This window comes from Oncorhynchus tshawytscha, linkage group LG14 (assembly GCF_018296145.1).
Source record: "Oncorhynchus tshawytscha isolate Ot180627B linkage group LG14, Otsh_v2.0, whole genome shotgun sequence".
NCBI classification, from domain to species: domain Eukaryota; kingdom Metazoa; phylum Chordata; class Actinopteri; order Salmoniformes; family Salmonidae; genus Oncorhynchus; species Oncorhynchus tshawytscha.
The window spans coordinates 32955393-32975343 of record NC_056442.1 but is presented as its reverse complement, the minus strand read 5'-3'; the positions used below and the strand labels follow the sequence as shown (position 1 = coordinate 32975343).

At 43.1% G+C, this 19951-nt stretch overlaps 1 protein-coding gene across 4 annotated transcripts in view; it reads left to right on the top strand.

Annotated features, from left to right (window-relative positions):
• Positions 1-19951, top strand: part of LOC112267047 (LIM domain kinase 1-like) — a 67790-nt gene that overhangs the window by 37618 nt on the left and 10221 nt on the right. For 3 of the 4 annotated variants that reach the window (XM_042297387.1, XM_042297389.1, XM_042297388.1), the window contains 9 exons: positions 11306-11415; positions 13712-13912; positions 14518-14623; positions 14919-15115; positions 15667-15856; positions 17156-17242; positions 18768-18899; positions 19173-19232; positions 19748-19813. In XM_042297387.1, coding sequence (XP_042153321.1) covers positions 11306-11415; positions 13712-13912; positions 14518-14623; positions 14919-15115; positions 15667-15856; positions 17156-17242; positions 18768-18899; positions 19173-19232; positions 19748-19813 — 1149 coding nt within the window. Of the gene's footprint in view, positions 1-4739; positions 4978-11305; positions 11416-13711; positions 13913-14517; positions 14624-14918; positions 15116-15666; positions 15857-17155; positions 17243-18767; positions 18900-19172; positions 19233-19747; positions 19814-19951 lie in introns of those variants that run through there. The other variant, XM_042297390.1, reaches the window with a different exon arrangement.

The following is a 19951-nucleotide window of genomic DNA, read 5'->3' as shown; positions in this document are numbered from 1 at the left end:
GTCTAGTCTACTTTCTCTCTTTCCCTTTCTCAGTCCTTTATTGTTGTATTTGTTCAATCTCCCATAAGCCTTTTCACTGGAATCCTTGACCTGACTTCTGGACAGACCCAATCCCACCACACTGCACTCTCATGTAGGGTTTCTATTGGCCAATCCCAACTCACTAAGATCACTTTATTAATTGCATACAAGGTCCTACCAAAATTCGACCTCCGTTTTCAACCCAACACATACATACAGTACCAGTCAAAAGTTTGGACACACTCTAGGGTTTTTCTTTATTTGTACTATTTTGTACATTGTGGCTTGGTCTTTTACCAAATAGGGCTATCTTCTGCATAACCCCCTACCTTGTCACAACACAACTGATTGGCTCAAATGCATTAAGAAGGAAAGAAATTCCACAAATTAGAAGGCACACCTGTTAATTGAAATTCATTCCAGGTGACTACCTCATCAAGCTGGTTGAGAGAATGCCAAGAGTGTGCAAAGCTGTCATCAAGGCAAAGGGTGGCTACTTTGAAGAATCTCAAATATAAAATATATTTTGATTTGTTTAACACTTTTTTTGGTTACTACATGATTCCATATGTGTTATTTCATAGTTTTGTTTGTCACGTACACATGGTTGGCAGATGTTAATGCGAGTGTAGCGAAATGCTTGTGCTTTTGGTTCCGACACTGCAGTAAGATCTAACAAGTAATCTAAAAATTCCCCAATGACTACCTAATACACACAAATCTAATGGGGTGAATGAGAATATGTACATATAAATATATGGATGAGTTGGATGCGTCCGTGTATCTATGTGTCCGTGCAAGTATGTGTGTCATTACACTCAGCCCTCTGCAGTGCAAGGTCAGCAATGAACCACCCACCCAGTGGAGGCCAGCAGAGTCCAAAGTGAATCGGAGATTGCAGCTAGCGCTCACCCTGCCCTGCTACCCGCTACCCATTTACCTAGTCCTCTACAGGGCCAGATGTATCAGTCACATTCCCATTACAGTGCAAAGACATCAGCTATTGATTGACGTCTGACCGCGGGTCAGTTCAAGCAAGACGGTCAGGCAATCACGTTTACACAGATGTCAGACCAATGGTGTTATAGACGGACGGACTGACCAACTGAACTGAATGGCAGACAAGGTCAATTTCCTCTGCTTATTTTCATCCCCTGCACTCTGGACGTGTGGCGTGATGCAGTCCAATCCCACACTGCCCACCCTTGGCATCCGGCCAGTGAAACCGGGCAGACTGCATTTTTCTTCAGCCCACAAAATGCATCCTCTGAAAGAGGGTAGTGTTTTTGTTGTTGGAGCCAGGACATACTAAAATAGTGTGATGCAATGTGGGTATGACTCACAGTCTGCCTGCTGATTGAAATGTTAAATTGATTAGGTCGTTTGCGTAGGAGAAGAGAACGACATGTATAGAGACATTTCTCACCATGTCACTGTGCCTCTGCCTTCGATGAGTCTAGAGCCTCAGAATGGATAATTGAGAAATGATACATTTTTCAAACAGCTTAGTTGAATTCCTTCCGCTCTGGTATAGTGTTGCAGTGTCCAGTGGGAGTAGGCAGGCTATGCCCCTGCAGGTATTCTAATGGGGTCATGGCCCCAAGGCAAGCATGACAAATAATAATACATTTGAAGGCCAGGATCATTTCACTATTGTTATCAGTGGTTGGATATTGGGAAATAGACATATTTTCAAGATACTTTACAGTACATGAAATGTCCCTCCCTTTCACAGACAATCCCAGTTTAGCAACATCTTATAACAACTCCCATTGGTGTGACAGCACATTGTTTAGGTGGGAGTAATGTTGTTTTCTAAGTGTCTCATAATAATCTCTATGGTCTGATTAGCCTTGAGTATCTGTTGGGAAAGACACTCTCTTTCAGACATTAAGACTGTGAGATGTTCAGTTTGTGACCATGGTGATTGAGCAATAGTCAGTGAACAAAAGTGTCATATTCTGAAGTTTGGGTTGAAGTTGTTTTGTTTGTGTCTGATCAGATATGCCTGGGGTTTGTTGGAAAGTAGGCTAGAGTTACTGTAAGGGTTTCAGCATGTCAACATAGAGGTTGAGCAACAGTGGTAGCAGGAGTGTGTGTGAAATACAGAAAGGGGGCTTAGCAGGAAGGAAGTGTAAGGTTATAGTGAGATGGAATTGACTTACCATGACCTCCCTGCCTTGTCTTGATTGCCTGCCTACAATGACTTTGTCAACATTTTCCATCCCACACCATAGAATGGAGAGATCTTTGCATATTCACACGTATCCACGCATAACAATATGAACTTCAACCTGGTCTGACACTGATGAGCGTCTTCAATGAGACGGCCATCATTTATGACATTTTAGTACCTTTTCAGATTCAATATTCTTAGCTTTTTATTGGGGTTTTCCAATGATCTTATGTGTCGTGGCACATTTACATTCCTCCCCAGTAGAAACCTGTTTCAAACAACTTCATTTAAAAAAACAACCTCCATGGATTTTTTTTCTTCCCCTACTAGTGAAATTTCCCAAACATGGTTTGTTATGTGACTGGTCTCAGTGGGTTGTCTTTGTTAGCTTCAAACAGCTACATTTTGAAGGAGAGCATCAATAACATTGTCCAGCGCTTGTCTCCTCCACCATCGACGTCTGCCTGTCTTCCCTCCTGAAGACACAGGCTCTCTGTAGTGTTTAAGTTTTTACTCCTTTTTTAAACACTTTTTGTCACTCCTTAGGCTGTCGCAGTGCAGAGAGGAAGGAACGGATTCTATGAAAAAACATGACTACCAGTGGTTTTCAGACTCTTTTATCCATTTGGTATTTCTATTTAAACTGTCTGGTTTGGGTTAGTATGGATACTTCTTTGAATGAGTAAATCAGTTGGGTAGTAACCTTTTTACTCCATGGTAAGAATTAGCCTCTCTACCAGGCCTTTCAGATATAGACATTAAAGCTTCATAACAGTCAGCCAGTCTTGCCGCCTGGTTAGTTTTAGCCTAGATACGTTATTAGATTTGGCTGTCTGGTTGTGACCGCCTGGTTACATGTAGGTGATGTGACTGTTCAATGGACCAGTTATCTGTCCTGTCACCTTTTGGGTGATTGGCTGGGATGCTCTGAAGCACTCAGGCTACATTAGACTGAGTCTGAAATGGCAGCCCTATTAGGGCACTACATTTGACCGGGGCCCATATGTGCCATTTCAGACACATCCTCAATCGATTGTGTGTGTTTTTGATGGGAGGTCCATCAGACACTGCAGATGCCCCAGCCTTTCTCTATTAACATCTGCCGAGTCAGATGGCCCCAGGCAGCAGCTGGTATAAGAGAGCGGGGGGATAGAGGAAGGGGGGCGAGCGATGGACTGAGGTGAGAGAAAGAGGGAAAGTCTGACACTGAGAGAAAAGGTGAGTAAGAGAAGGAGAGAGCTAGAGACATAATAGAGTGAGCAAACAAATGGGACAGCAGGGACAGTCATCCAGCCTGAAACCAAGATCGCTGTCTGTCTGTGACTGTAGCACCTGGACAGGATCACTGATGCTACAGTTCCCTAAATAACATGTAAACACACCACCGCCACGCCCTGGCCTGGTCTGGCACTCCACAATGGTCACTGTGTTCAGCAAGTTATCATGTTATCATGTTATGGTGTAATGTGGTGATGCGTTGGTGTTCCTCTGCTTCATGTTTTACATTTAAAGAGCAGAGAATATTAACCATTACTGTGTTCTTAAAGGCACAATCTGGAATATTTACTTTGGCCATTTCAATGAATGATATACATGTAACTGCCAATAGAGTTCCTTTATGTTGGCAGTTACCTGTAAGTTACCCATTTGATTCTTGAAGAACAAAAAATGTATAACAGCCTCATGAGCTTAGTACAACTGTCTTACCCTATCATAACCCCAAATATAAGGTTTTATTACCTCATTATGGTCATCTTCCTCTTAGGTGTTTGATGTTCCAGGTGGTTTGTATAGTAGATTGCGTTTAGGTTTTAAAATGTATGTTTGTGTTCTAATCTTCCAATATGTGCTTTTACAGATGTAGGATCTTAATTTGATCACCCAGGAAATGTTGATGTTAATGTAGTTTATTTGAGGTTTAAAAAGGCTTCGGAATTTTGTAATTTCCACTGAAATTTCAGACTTGATTTTCCCTTATGTAAAATGTATCAACCCCTAATAAAATGTCCATGAATTATACTCCACATAATAATTCACATTTCCTGTTGCTGCAGGATTATTTTCCCGCTGTAGCAAACTGCCTCAAATTAAGATCCTACATTTGTATAATCAGTCTGTCATCCTCCCCACTAGTACAGTAAGCCCTTTAATGCAAGTGATGTTAGATGACATGGTGGTGTTGCGTGAGGGCTTTGGCTGGCCCCCTTTTTTTATTTGACATTTCCGACAGAGTATTAAATATGATTGCCTGTCAGCTGTGACTGAGCTAGAGGAGGTTTGGAATAGGGGGGACTAGGGAAAGGGGGATGAGGGAAGAAAGAGGGAGAAATATAAGAGGGGGGTATTTTCTGAAGACATCAGAGAGGAGACACAGCCAGCAGGCGCATGGGTGGGCTGGACCAGGCAGGAAACGATGAGGTCATAGAAACAGAGAGAGAGAGCGGCTGCCGCTTGTTAGAGTGAGTGAGAGAGAGAGAGGGGCAACGAGGGAGGGAGGAGAATGAGCAGCCTGTGACATCGTTTCAGATATGAGCTCAGTGGCAAAGGCGTGGACAGCTCCTCTCTTTCTCTCTCGCTCTCTGCCTCATCCTTTTCTCTCTCTCTCATTTGGCCTCTGCCTCTGTGTTGTTGTGACAGCAGTGTGGGCTCACCAGAATGAACTAGTCTTGCCCGGAGTAGAGTGGACTGTATAGGAAAGCAGCAGCAGGGAGGCTGTCATGGTGTCAGATTTATTTTTCTGGGGATTTTGCTGTCTCAAGCTGTGGAAAAGGGACAGAAAGGTAAGATGGCTTTCCCTATGTAGACTGTGATGGAGTGAAAGGGCTTGGCTAGCTTCAGCCGGTTGATTGGCGGGGTGGCAGTCGGGCTGTCTCAAGTGGCTTGTGTTGAGTAAGCAGGCCTGATTCTGCTGTGTTTGTGTTTTAGGTCTCCATCTCTCTCTCTATTGCATGTTTTAAGTAGAAATAGAACATCAATATTGATATTGTATCGTCCCTAAAATGATCTTGTTAAGAGATGTTTATGTTCATGTTGAAATGGTTGCAATGATCTCTAAGAAACTGGGTCCATGACATATACATATATTTAATAATTTTTGTTTCATGAAATAGACATGAGCCTAGGCGGTCACATGGTCTATATTTAGAGTAGGTCCTGCCCTAGATAAAGCATATGGTCATATGGTCACAGGATGGCCGTAACATGCTGTTGATGCTACAGGATGGCCGTAACATGCTGTTGATGCTACAGGATGGCCGTAACATGCTGTTGATGCTACAGGATGGCCGTAACATGCTGTTGATGCTACAGGATGGCTGTAGATGCTACAGGATGGCCGTAACATGCTGTAGATGCTACAGGATGGCCGTAACATGCTACAGGATGGCCGTAACATGCTGTAGATGCTACAGGATGGCCTTAACATGCTGTAGATGCTACAGGATGGCCTTAACATGCTGTAGATGCTACAGGATGGCCTTAACATGCTGTAGATGCTACAGGATGGCCTTAACATGCTGTAGATGCTACAGGATGGCCTTAACATGCTGTAGATGCTACAGGATGGCCTTAACATGCTGTAGATGCTACAGGATGGCCTTAACATGCTGTTGGCTAAGTGGTAAACAGGGTTTTTCCAGTGAACAGGCATGAATCCAAGCCCTGTTTGGGGTTGCTGGGTGCTGTTTCTGCTACTTGGTCTGGTCTAATCATATTTGCCCCGTTTATTCTTTGTAAATGAGTCGGAGTCAGAAACAAAAGGAAGGCCTGTGTTGCCAAATGAGATCTAAGTAGGAAGGAAGGCAGTGAACAGGAGGGAACTGGTGATTGGAGCTGCCAAACTCTTAGGGGAAACAATGTGCCATCTAGAACCTTTAAGTCCCCATAAGCATACCATTTGAAGAACCCTTTTTGGTTCTACATGAAACCAAAAAGGGTTCTACATGAAACCAAAAAGGGTTCTACATGAAACCAAAAAGGGTTTCACCTGGAACCTAAAAGGGTTCTCCTATGGGGACAGCCAAAGAACACTTTTGGCACCCTTTTTTCTGAGTGTGGATAAGATAGAGGTGATGTTCTTTTTCTACTCAAGATCCAGGCCATGCTCCACTTCTCTTCTTTCCACAGTTTAGGTTTTGGTTTGGAAATTGAAAAGCCAAATTTCATTGCTTGATGAATTGATTTAAATGCAGGATTCTATATTATAGACATTCTATCCATCTGTTATATGGAGATTTGACTGATCCTGATCCTCCAGCACCTCAACATGCATGGTTCAAATGGCTTTGGAATTTGGAATCCCCCATTAAGCTTTTTTGGAATTTGACCTAGAATTCACTCTCATGGGAGGTATCGGGAGTATCTGTTACCTGCTGAATGTGCTGCTGATGTAACCAATTCCTGATGTCAACATCAGCTTGTGTAGCATGAAAGTACTTGGTTTCTGTCATAGTTCTTGTGTGAATTCTTGCTGGTGGTTTATTGGTTTTATGTGTACTTGTCAGTCTCAGAAGGCCTCAAAAACAGAAAAGGTTGAGAAGCCCTGAGCTTTACTATTGCAGCAGTTTCATTGAACCTCAATAGGTCACTGGAATAACTAATCATCTCCAGGTCATAATGTGGTTAGTTACACCAACCGGATCCCCTCTGTACCAGCTCTGCATCACATCATGGTGTGTTAGGATTAGGTCATTGTAATAGATTTATCCTGCCTGGGATGGGTTAGTGAAGTCATGGCAGTGTGTGCTAATATCAGTTTAAATGACAACGTGTGCATGCGTGTGACTGTGTGTGTGCATGGTGTAGTGTTTACATCAGGCTAACTGACGTAAGGGGCATACCTTGTGTTGCTAATGTTTTATAGTCCCCATTACTCTCCACACATTATCCATATCACTATATCGGCAAGACCCTCCACAGGCCCACAATGCATCAGTATAACTGGAAGTCCATACAGGAAACATAAGTGAACAACCGGCTAAAGTTCCAATATCCACCACACTAATAAGCAATGTAGTGGGCAATGGGCATATTAGAATATACTGTAGCATTGGCTCCAATTCACCTAGTTTACATGGTTGGACTAAACTTTTTATAATTAATCCTAAAACAAAAATGAAAGTGATGCAATAGTTTTGTCAACAGAAAATGTCCTAAACTCAATATGGAGACTCCCTAACTTCCCCTCATCTGTTGTTTACACTAGAGAACCTGAGTGTCATTGTGAAACCAGAGGGTCATAAATACCTCTGATTGGTCCAACAGGGGCCATACACATTCCACAGGCTGTCTAAAATCAGACACACACACACACACCACTAAATGGATTAGCCTCCCAACTTATCATCGTAATGTTTGGGTCGTCAAACACTTAAAGTTGAAACTTTGACACATTTAAGTGCTGAAATGACAGCCTTTGAATGGCTGTGTCATCATAATATCACCAAGGACATTTCCTCATTCTTGTGAACTCATTTGCATTATCTTTGGGAAAGCCCTCAAAGAAATTACATTTATTTGCAATGATTTGGTTTACAGTTTAGGAAGTGGAGATGAGTTATTGGACAAAGCCAATTTTAAAGATTGGTTGTATACATGAGTAGTTCCAGGAAACTTCCTGCTTTCTATTTCCAGGTGAATTGCATTTCTCACCTTTGTATCTTCATCACAAGTCCCCAGCTGGTGCAGTCATTGTTCATTATAGGATCATGCTTAATATGTGACCGCCTCGCTCCAGCTCACCATGGTAACACACTGTTTCCAGATGCTTCTCCATGGCGACCTCACTCTTCCCAAAGGAAACGTGCTGATGATTTGGATTGTTGTGGTCCTGTGTGCGCCACATGACCAAGCCACACTGCTCTCTCACACAGACAGACAGAGAGAGAGAGAGAGAGAGAGAGAACATTCTATAAGTTATCCCCACTCATTGTAAATTGAAGCTTTTTAACCAACTTTTTGGCAGGTTTCTCATGCTACATAGTTCACAATAACTCAGAATGAAACTAACTCAATTATCAGTGAGACAAAGGTAATAGAACGTTCCACCTATGAGAGATGTACAGGGTTATTGTTAGCTTCTCTATCTCCCTCTCTCTCTCTCACTTGCTCTGTTCTGTCCCTCAGGCTTTTGATGTAGGAGTCTTTTCTTTGTGCGTGTGCAGCAGCAGCTGTCAGTTGTCACATGTGGTTGGAGAGAAGAGTGTGTGGGGTGGAGTGTGTAGGAAAGGAGGGGGCGGGGGTCGACAAATGGCAGCAGCCACAGTGTCAGTGTGACAGGCATCACACTGTCTTCCTCTCCATCCAGCTGTCCTTCTTCTCCTCCCCACGGGGGCTCACACCTGAGACTGGCCACTGCCTGCCGCGCACACACCCGCACACACACACACACACACATACACACACATACACAGCATAGTCTAGTGTTAAATCAACACTGACAGTGTTACATTTAACACTGGTCAAGTGTCTATACGGGTCCACACTTTTCAGTGTTAAATTAACACACTGCTTAGTGTAAAGCCTTATTTGTGTATTACCCAGAATGCATTTCAAGTGAATTGTAGCGTTAACACCCATGACTGTATTTGTTAATGACAAAGACATGGTTATTGAATTCATCCATTTTCAGTCCTGAAACCTTCATGAAGTGATATCCTAAGCAAATATTTTATCATTAAAAATGTATTATTTAACACAATACAACAAGTATTTAATAAGGCCTTATTTTGAAGGTAGTGTACATGCAAAACATAGATATTGAAACAAACAATTCTAAAAATCAACCTGCAATAGAGCATGCTGGGAAATATTATAATAATGGGTGTGGTTTTGGTTTAACACGGGTTATTAACACCAACACTGGGGTTCACTTACAGAGTTCATTTAACACCAGAATCCCCACTAGAAATATTACACTGAATTATTTTTTATTTTACCTTTTTATTTAACTAGGCAAGTCGGTTAAGAACAAATTCTTATTTTCAATGACGGCCTAGGAACAGTGGGTTAACTGCCTGTTCAGGGGCAGAACGACAGATTTGTACCTTGTCAGCTCGGGGATTTTGAACTTGCAACCTTTCGGTTACTAGTCCAACGCTCTAACCACTAGGCTACTCTGCCGCCCCAATAATCAACACTAGGTAACACTGGCCAATTTGCTGTACAGGCGCGCACACACTCACTCACGCTCGCATGCATATTCTACTATCTGACTTCATTCTATAGAAGACATTTTGACCCCTATCTTTCCTAATTTGTTGTACTTCATTCTCAATGCGGGCACACGCTCTAATGTATCTATAATTATAATCTCATCTCCCTCCCTCTGAGTCTCTGTGATGTGGTGTTTACATGTACTGTGATCATAACTGACATAAAGATGTCAGCCACTTATCATTGTTTTACCCTCCCTACTCCACTCCAAAAAACAATGACTGTGACTCACCAAGCCATTGAGGCTGCTTTTCTTGACCAACTCATTTCATGTTCTGTCTGCTCCAGAGCTCAAATGGAAGCCAATTACACAGTCATTACCTTCTCTCCTCTCTCTCTTCTCATTCGCTCTCTGAGTCCCTCTGCTCTGTTGTTAACATGAACAATCAAGGTTAAAAAGGTACAAACATAGATCATGGAGTCAACCCATTTCTCCCTTTTTTATTCTCACTCTCTCTCCATTCCTTTCTGCATCAGTAGATGCTCAGAGTCAGACATAGCTTTTCCTGTGGCTGGGATGAGCCGCTCATGTTAATGACTTATTATTGATTAATTCCTTAATGTGTTCCATTGACTTCCTCCAAGCAGCCCAAGGGTACTCTCTCAGTGTGGGTTCTCTGGTTTCCATGGGAATGCTCCCTGGGGGGAGGGGGGGCAGCAGACAGGGCTGTTTTTTTGTTGTTGGTATCTATATTATCGACCATTTAAAAGCACTGTGCCACTCTTAAAGGAAGTTGCTAGTGCCACACTTTTTTATGAGGCTTGCAGCAGTGGAAGCCTCGAGATGGGGGGGGGGGTCATAAGAACAGTCAGTTTTTTCTCTTTATTCTCATATTTCATAGATTACTCTTCTTTGTTCAGTATCCCCCCATCTCTCACATCCCTGAAAACTCCCCCTCAGTGAAATTTGAATTGCAGATCATTGCAGCTCTAGAGTGCCTACCACACCCACCACAAGCCCAACCCTCTGCTGATCGGTGCAGAAAATGAGAGAGAAAGAGAGCGGGAGAGAGAAGGAAATGGGTAAGAGAGAGAGAAGAGGGAGGGATCTAGAGAGAGGGGGGGGAGAGAGGTCTAATCAGATCTTCAACCTGTCTTTGAGGAGCTACAAGGTCACCAGGTTCTTGTTTAAGTAAAGCCCTGATTAGCCCTATCCAACCAGGAATGTTTTCCATTTGCATTTAAGGTAATTCTACCTGGGTGGGTTCTATGTATAGATTAGCATTCCGTGTGTAAGTCAGGCCCTAGTGGTCTTACATCCTTCAGTAAATTACCATACATATCGTGAGCTATAAGGAAAACCTTTTGCCAAAAGCTTTCTTAAGTGGCACCATTTAGACCAATTTGCCTGGTTACTATGTTGAGTGTGATTGTAGTATCTGTTTGTTTACAAATCTAGTTGTGGTCGGTAATTTAACTGGTTCTGCTGTTTTGAGCTGCAATTCAATTCTCAGCTACCTGCTTCTGCCAGTGATTGGATTGAGCTAGATAGAAACCAGCCTGAAGCTAATAACGCTGATATCAGCCACAGCAATCTAGCCCTCCTTGCACTGGTTAACCTGCATCTGCCCTAGTGTGTTTCTCCATTTGTTGCTGTTATTGCTACGTGATGCATCTACCGACCTGAACAAATAGTGAACATATAGTAGACTTGTAGTACATTCTCTTTGCTTTGTTTAATGTTTGACCTGTCATTGTGTTGTTTTGTAGATTTCTCTTTGCCTTGCTTTTCCGTCTTGGTCAGACAGGTGGTCATTGCAAGAGAATAATTTGGTTTGCAATTGACCGGCCTGCTGAAATAAAGGTTGAATAAAAAGATGAAAAGAAGTTGTTTAGCTGACTCTTAACCCTACCTAGTAATCCTACCATGAACCTCCCTCTGCGTGTGCCCTCCAGGTCGCAGGGGAACAGAAGTACCACCCAGAATGCTTCACCTGTCTGAACTGCAGAGCCTTCATCGGAGATGGAGACACCTACGCACTGGTGGAGAGGTCCAAACTATACTGGTACATTGTAGTGATCATACAACTTTATTTATAAAATGATCCTCATATATTTCAGTCAGTGCTAATAAGGAGTAGGGTGTAGAGATTCTGCAGACTCCAGGGAAGGTCATTATTTGTCTTGACGAGAGGTTATAATTTGTTCATAACGTTATTACAGTAATACCAGTGCTGTGCAGCCTGGCCACTGTAACCCAAAGCAGAAATAGAAATGTGGAAATAACGGAAGTGGTGGATAGAGAAGCAACGGACATGAAGTAAGGAAGGGGGTACTGTATGACACACACACACCCTGACACGAGGAGGGAGGAAGGGGGTACTGTATGACACACACACACACACACCCTGACACGAGGAGGGAGGAAGGGGGTACTGTATGACACACACACACACACACACACCCTGACACGAGGAGGGAGGAAGGGATGTTGAAATGCAAGCAGTCATTGTCCTGTGAGCTCTGAATGGAAGTGTCAGTGTGTGTGTGATGGGAGGTTGACTAGATCATTATTCTGCCGTCTGACATTTTATCAGGTGATGCTCACAGAAATGTAAATGATCACTTACATTACTGTTCAAAGGTTTGGGGTCACTTAGAAATGTTTTTGAAAGAAAAGCACATTTCTTTGTCCATTTAAAATAACATCAAATTGGTCAGAAATATAGTGTTATTTGTATGTTATGTTGTAAATGACTATTGTAGCTGGAAACAGCTGATTTTATTATTTATTTTTTTACCCCCTTTTTGTGGTATCCAATTATTAGTAGTTACTGTCTTGTCTCATCGCTACAACTCCCGTACGGGCTCGGGAGAGACCAAGGTCGAGAGCCATGTGTCCTCCAAAACACAACCCAACCAAGCGCACTGCTTCTTAACACAGTGCGCATCCAACCCGGAAGCCAGCCGCACCAAGGCCAGCCGCACCAACACCGTACACCTAGCGACCTAGTCAGTGTGCACTGCGCCCGGCCCACCACAGGAGTCGCTAGTGCGCGATGAGACAAGGATATCCCTACTGGCCAAACCCTCCCTTATGCGTCGCCTCATGGACCTCCCGGTCGCGGCCGGATGCGACAGAGCCTGGGCTCGAACCCAGAGTCTCTGGTGCGATGCAGTGCCTTAGACCACTGCGCCACCCGGGAGGCCCCTGAAACGGCTGATTTTTAATATCTACATAGGTATACAGAGGCCCATTATCAGCAACCATCACTCCTGTGTTCCAATGGCACGCTGTGTTAGCTAATGCAAGTTTATTATTTTAAAAGGCTAATTGATTATTAGAAAACCCTTTTGCAAATATGTTAGCACAGCTGAAAACTGTTCTGATTAAAGAAGCAATAAAATTTGCCTTTTTTAGACTAGTTGAGTATCTGGAGCATCAGCATTTGTGGGTATGATTACAGGCTCAAAATGGCCAGAAACAAAGACCTTTCTTCTGAAACTCGTCAGTTTATTCTTGTTCTGAGAAATTAAGGCTATTCCATGCAAGAAATTGCCAAGAAACTGAAGATCTCGTACAACGCTGTGTACTACTCCCTTCACAGAACAGCGCAAACTGGCTCTAACCAGAATAGAAAGAGGAGTGGGAGGCCCCGGTGCACAACTGAGCAAGAGGACAAGTACATTAGTGTCTAGTTTGAGAAACAGACGCCTCACAAGTCCTCAACTGGCAGCTTCATTAAATAGTACCCGCAAAACCCCCGTCTCAATGTCTACAGTGAAGAGGCAACTCAGGGATGCTGGCCTTCCAGGCAGATCATCTGTCCAGTGTCTGTGTTCTTTTGCCCATCTTAATATTTTATTTTTATTGGCCAGTCTGAGATATGGCTTTTTCTTTGCAACTCTGCCTAGAAGGCCAGCATCCCGGAGTTGCCTCTTCACTGTTGACGTTGAGACTGGTGTTTTGCGGGTACGATTTAATGAAGCTGCCTGTTGAGGCGTCTGTTTCTCAAACTAGACATTAATGTACTTGTCCTCGTTAAAAATCAGCCGTTTCCAGCTACAATAGTCATTTACAACATTAACAATGTCTACCCTGTATTTCTGACCATTTTATGTTATTTTAATGGAGTAAAAATGAGCTTTTCTTTCAAAAACAAGGACATTTTTAAGTGACCCCAAACTTTTGAATGGTAGTGTATATCCAAAACAATATGTGTAAATGCCATTGTGTTTAAGAACAAATTACATTTGCATTCTTATTTTTCTGTATTAATGTAGCATTACGGATATTCATACACTTGTCTATTCTATCTATGCTGACCTCCCCCTGCGTCTCTGCCCCTTCTCCCTCCACAGTGGCCACTGTTACTACCAGACCATTGTGACGCCTGTGTCCCTGTCAGACTCACCATGCTCCAGGATCCCCCACACGGTGACCCTGGTGTCCATCCCAGCCTCCACAGACGGGCGGAGAGGGATCTCGGTCGCCATCGACCAGCCTCTCAGCCCTCTCAGTCCCAACGGCTATGGCCCTGAACACACTGTCAGGGTGTCACAGTGAGTATAGAGGAAGCATGAGGGGGATAGGAGGGATGGAAGGTGAGAGAGGGGGTAGGTAGGCAATGGGAGGGTGGAGATAAGGAGGGATTGGGAAAGAGGGGGGGTGAGAGAGGGAAAAGATGATTCCTTATGTTAGTGGGATTTCCTGGTTTAATTAAAAATTGAATAGAATTGTAATAAATACACCAAGGGAGGGATGGATTGGGGGAGGGAGGGGAGGGGGAGAAGGGAATGGATGGGGAGGCTAACAGAAGGATTGGAGATTAATGAACAGAAGACATGGAAGTCAGAAAAGCACAGAATGGAAGTTAGGGAAAGTGAGGACATTGTTATTTAAATCCAGTGTAGATTAAATACTATACCCATGTCCTTGTACAACAAAAGGGATGGAAAGGATCTAGCAGTATATAAGCAGTCCGGTCTTTTATCTTTCCAGTTGACCAGTATATCATTCTGTACATGTTAGATTTTCTAAAGTCTCATTCTGTCATACTTCCTAGACTTATGATGTAACCACTCGGCTAATGTAATGGCAAAAAGATGGATATCGAGGTTAAATCTGTGTCTAACTGCTTATCTCTGTTCTCTCATTCCTTCTCCAGGGTGGACTCTGAGTTGATCAGTCCAGATGTGAAGAACTCCATACATGTCGGAGACCGGATCCTGGAGATCAACGGAACACCCATCAGGAACGTTCCTCTCGATGAGGTAACCAACTGACATCTCTTCTACCTGTGTTGCTGTTAGACATCAATGACATTGATATTAGTGAGATGTTAAATGAAATTCAAGGCTTGATGTTAGAAGATCTAAGTTTAAGTCCTCACTCATGTTTAATCTACAGAAATGGAGTTGACAGACACTAGGAGGCAATCTCATTCACTCCACCAAAACATGAACACTCTTAGACATGCTACATGCTATGCTATATGCTATGCTAGATTCTACATGTTATGTTACATTCTAATGCTAAACTGGTCATCTTTTTCCTCCGCTCCACCAGATTGACCTGCTCATCCAGGAGACCAGTCGTCTGCTCCAGCTGACCATAGAGCACGACCCCCATGACCAGGGCGGTTCAGAGGGGGAGACGGTGGACGGACCCCTGATCACTCCTCTGTCTGGCGGTCCCAGCCCCATCCTCCCCATCACCCAACCCCCACACCCAGACATCAATAACCTGCGCTCACGCATGATCACGTAAGGACTAATCTCAGTGCCATTTACAGACGCACAAATACATGCTGTTTTAGACATGGTGTTTTTGGTTTATTTCAAGTACAGTATGAATAGGATAGAAAATGAAAGAAATACACGACAAAATACAGATTTATATAAAATCTTCAGCTAAATTAATGTATGCATAAATAAAAGCATTCAATGTGTACGAAACACATTTTAGACATAACTAGCTTACATGAATTACATTTTATTGGTGCAAATGTGTGGGCTGACACACATTACATTATTTCAGCTCTTCAGTGAAATGGATGAGCAATGTCTAACTGCAGTTACGCTGTCGCTCCAATTTCATAATTCGTATATAACGGTAGTAGATGCTAGACTGATGCCTTATGACAGGGTTGGCAACGTCGTTTAACACTGCGAAGGGCAGTATGGATGCACATCAGTGATCCTGTGAGACTGATGATTTATTTTTCTTCGTCTGTTCCATCTTTCTGTTTTTCCTTCTCTCCACCTCTCACTCCCTTCTTTTATCTCTCTCTCCCTCTCTCCCCCTCTCTCTCCAGACGGAGCTACAGTATTGATAAGTCTCCGTGCTCCAGTAACGCAGCGTCCCCTCTCTCTCAGAGGAAGGACATTAACCGCTCCGAGTCACTGCGGGTCGTCTCCAACAGTCGCATGCACCGGATCTTCCGGCCCTCAGACCTCATCCATGGAGAGGTGCTGGGAAAAGGCTGCTTTGGACAGGCCATCAAGGTAAACACACCAACCTGATGACTTGGGTATGACGTGGACATTGTCTGTTTCACACATTAACAAGTCCAATACAGCAAATGAAAGATAAACATCCTGTTAATCTACCCATCGTGTCCGATTTTCAAAAATGCTTTACAGCGAAAGCACAGCATATGTTAGGTCAGAGTCAAGTCACAAAAACATACACAGCCATTTTCCAGCCAAAGATAGGAGTCACAAAAAGCAGAAATATAGTTAAAATTAATCACTAACGTTTGATGATCTTCATCAGATGACACTCATAGGACATCATGTTACACAATACATGTATGTTTTGTTCGATAATGTGCATATTTATATTCAGAAATCTCAGTTTACATTGGCACGTTACGTGCAGTAATGTTTTAATTCCAAAACATCCGGTGAGTGTTATTCACAGAATTAAAGATGGACGTATCCTCTATGCAACCACTGTGTCAGATTTCAAAAAAACTTTACGGAAAAAGCATAATCTGAGAACGGCGCTCAGAACCCAAAACAGCCAGAGGAATATCCGCCATTTTGGCGTCAACAGAAGCTAGACCGAGTCTCTCTGCCAGACCACTCACTCAAAGAGCTATTATGAGCCCCTCCTTTATAGTAGAATCCTCAAACCAGTGTCTAAAGACGGTGACATCTAGTGGAAGCCCTAGGAAGTGCATCCTCATTCATATCTCACTGGGATTTCAATAGGCACTGTTTTGAAAATCGATTTCTCACAGCCTGTTTGGATTTCTTCTCAGGTTTTTGCCTGCCATAGGAGTTCTGTTATACTCACAGACATCATTCAAACAGTTTTAGAAACTTCAGAGTGTTTTCTATCCAATACTAATAATAATATGCATATATTAGCATCTGGGACAGAGTAGGAGACAGTTCAGTCTGGGCACGCTATTCATCCAAAAGTGAAAATGCTGCCCCCTATCCCAAAAAGGTTTTAAAAATCCCACTTCACAAGAGTGAATGTGTGTCAAATGTTACTGCGTAGGAGCAGTATATTCTGTGTTCAAAAGTTCCAGAAGATGGCAGCATTGAGATGCTTTACAGAATGGCTTCAGATGAAACCAGAAAGTACAGTAGCCTATATGTTCATCTGCTGCTTGGAAGATGCACTCAAGCAGGGAGTAAATATCTGCTTTGAGAGGGAGACCACATATATCCAGGGTTTTTATTCCCAGATTCCCAGAGTTTACCTGTTGGGGTGAAATTAGCTTTGAACGGAAAGTACCCCCATTCCCTGTGGCGCAGACTGATGAAATCACGGTGTGTGTGTTTCTGCAGGTGACCCACAGAGAGACAGGGGAGGTGATGGTGATGAAGGAGCTGATTCGTTTCGATGACGAGACGCAGAGGTCATTCCTAAAAGAAGTGGGTGACCACTCTTTCAACCTTGACTTCTTTTGCCTTTGTTGATGTGACACCATCATAGTTCAACAGGGTCAAATCAGGAGATACATTGAGATTCTAAATTCAATTTGCCTATAAATGATTTCAGAAGATTTTTAGATAAGCCTTATATATTAAAGGTTTATGAAGGTACACCATCCATCTCTTTCCTTTATTCCAATGATTTGAAACACCACACGCAATGGCAATCTCTGTGCTTGTCCCAAAGAGCTCCCACTTCTTCTAAGGACAGTACAATCCTGTGCTACGTATCTACAGAACATGTATCGAGAACAATGCTTGGGCTTAGTTCAGTGACAGAGATCACAGACCATGTTTCCAACCCTGGCCACTATTGTTAACACTGGTAGTCTAAGTTTACCACAGAGTGTAGTTTATCAAGCTCGGAATGTCATGTTTAGATGACAGTGATACACACCACTACACCTCGTAAAAAGTACCCCACCCTAATTAGGCTGTGAGGGGTGGACAGACAGTCATTAGAGGTATACACAGGTATATACCCTTTGCCACATCCCTCCCAGATAAACAGACACTCACATCGGCAATCAAATGCACACTCGCCACACATGTGCACACATACAAATACACTATTCTACCCTGCATTCTACTCTCCTCTTCAGGAAACACTGTGTGAACACTGAGGTGTGCAGGTTAACACCCTTAGTCCCTTTAATAACTCTGTAAGCAGTTAAAACAACAGGCCATGACCGCCCACCAACAAACAGCGGAATGCAGACTGAGGTTTGTTTTCTAACTGTTTTTATTAGTGCCCTGCCTGCATAACACTCCAATTACAAAGGAAGGGCTCAGCTCTCTCGCAAACTTATCACACATCACAAACACCGCCTTGGGCATGGTTTCCTAAGTTCAAGATGTTTTTTTAAGTTGTTTGATGGATTGGAGTCTTGCCCTTATGTTAGAGACATGGTAGGCCTTTTTAAAACCGTTGGCCTTTTGAGCCTTGGTGCCCATTTTTTAAATCAAAGCCTTCAAAATAGTTTTCTCCCTCCCTTCCCTTGACTTCAGAGTAGCTAATGTAATGTTTACCTCCTTTAGGACCTAATCAGTTTTTCTCTCTTTGGGAAGCTGTAATAACCACGTATTATTCCTGTTTCTTGTTACAATTATGTCAAGTTAATGACAGGAGAGGAGACATCTTATATGTTTAGACCAGGAGGAAATGGTTATAGACTAAAATCAAAGTCTAGAAGGAGGAATGTCCATCTCACAGAGACCCTCAGGGCGGGAGACAAGGAGGTCTTTCACTAATTATGTAGCTACCCACCCAGTTCAGCTAACTACTGCTTTCACTAAACCCACACAACACAACCACTCCCACCAGCTCCTAGATGTTTGGTCTTTATGAGGAGTCAGGACTAGGACAGCTCCTGGACTGTAGCTCTAAATATGGGTTCAATAACTAAACTAACTAAACCTAAAGTATCTTCCAAGACTTAAAAGGTGTACCCTCCTCCCTCTCCAGGTGAAGGTGATGCGTTGTCTGGAGCACCCCAACGTGCTGAAGTTTATAGGTGTCCTCTACAAAGACAAGAGACTCAATTTCATCGCAGAGTACATCAAAGGAGGAACCCTGAGGGAGATCATTAAGAAAATGGTAACGGTGGTGTGTCTGTGTGTCTGTGTGGGATTTTAGTACTTTGTTGTGTGCACTTCTGTATGGGTGTGCCACTGCACCAGATTGTGTGTGTGCGGTTGGGTGGCTGTGTGTCCCTATGAGTGCATAGTTGCGTGTTGTACATTGTGTCTCAGAGTCATCAGAGGATACAGGATTAGGATTAGAGAGCCTCCCTTTAGTTTTAATCACTGGTGTTTATGTTCTGTGAAACATCCAGAGTCTGATTCTATCCTTGGTTTGTCTTACTAACAGGATATCAACTACCCTTGGAATCAGAGAGTGAGCTTTGCTAAAGACATCGCTGCAGGGATGGTGAGTGAATGATCCATGCCAAATAGAATGTATAGAATGCCTCTAGAATAAAACCAAAAACAGATCAGAAGCCAGTATGCACTGTGGGTCTTGTCGGGACCAGGGTTCACTGCTGCAATCAGAGAAACTGCAGTGCAGTGGTGGTGAATAGAATGACAGACAGTGCAGTCAAACTAACCATGCTCACACTGCCCTCCAGTGGAGATCTAGAGGAAGTGTTGCAGCAGTGTTGTTCACATGTGTAGCAGATTTTCCCTATATGAAAATTATAGCTTGAATTCCTTCTGGATTATGGCATCATGGGTAGTCATGGTGTGTTGCCTTTGATTTGGGTTTACAGTGATGAATATAGCACATGACTGTAGATTAGTGAATGTACAAAGGCTATACTCTGAAAGAAGAACAATGCACATTTGTTCCACTAGGCACTGGTTTGAGGTTTAAACTTAATACCTAACTCTTGTTTTCTTTCTTTCACTCTTTCCATCCCCCCTTTCTTTCTCTCTGTCTTCCAGTCATATCTGCATTCCATGAACATAATCCACCGCGACCTGAACTCATACAACTGTCTTGTCAGAGAGGTGAGTACAGAGATGTAAGGTGTGTTCTCTCTCAGGGGTGCGTGTTTTCTTTGAGGATTAAGAGTTTGCACCTGTATGTCTAGATCACATACAGGTTTGTCTCTCATTGAAAGAGATGTGACAATGGCGATGTACTGA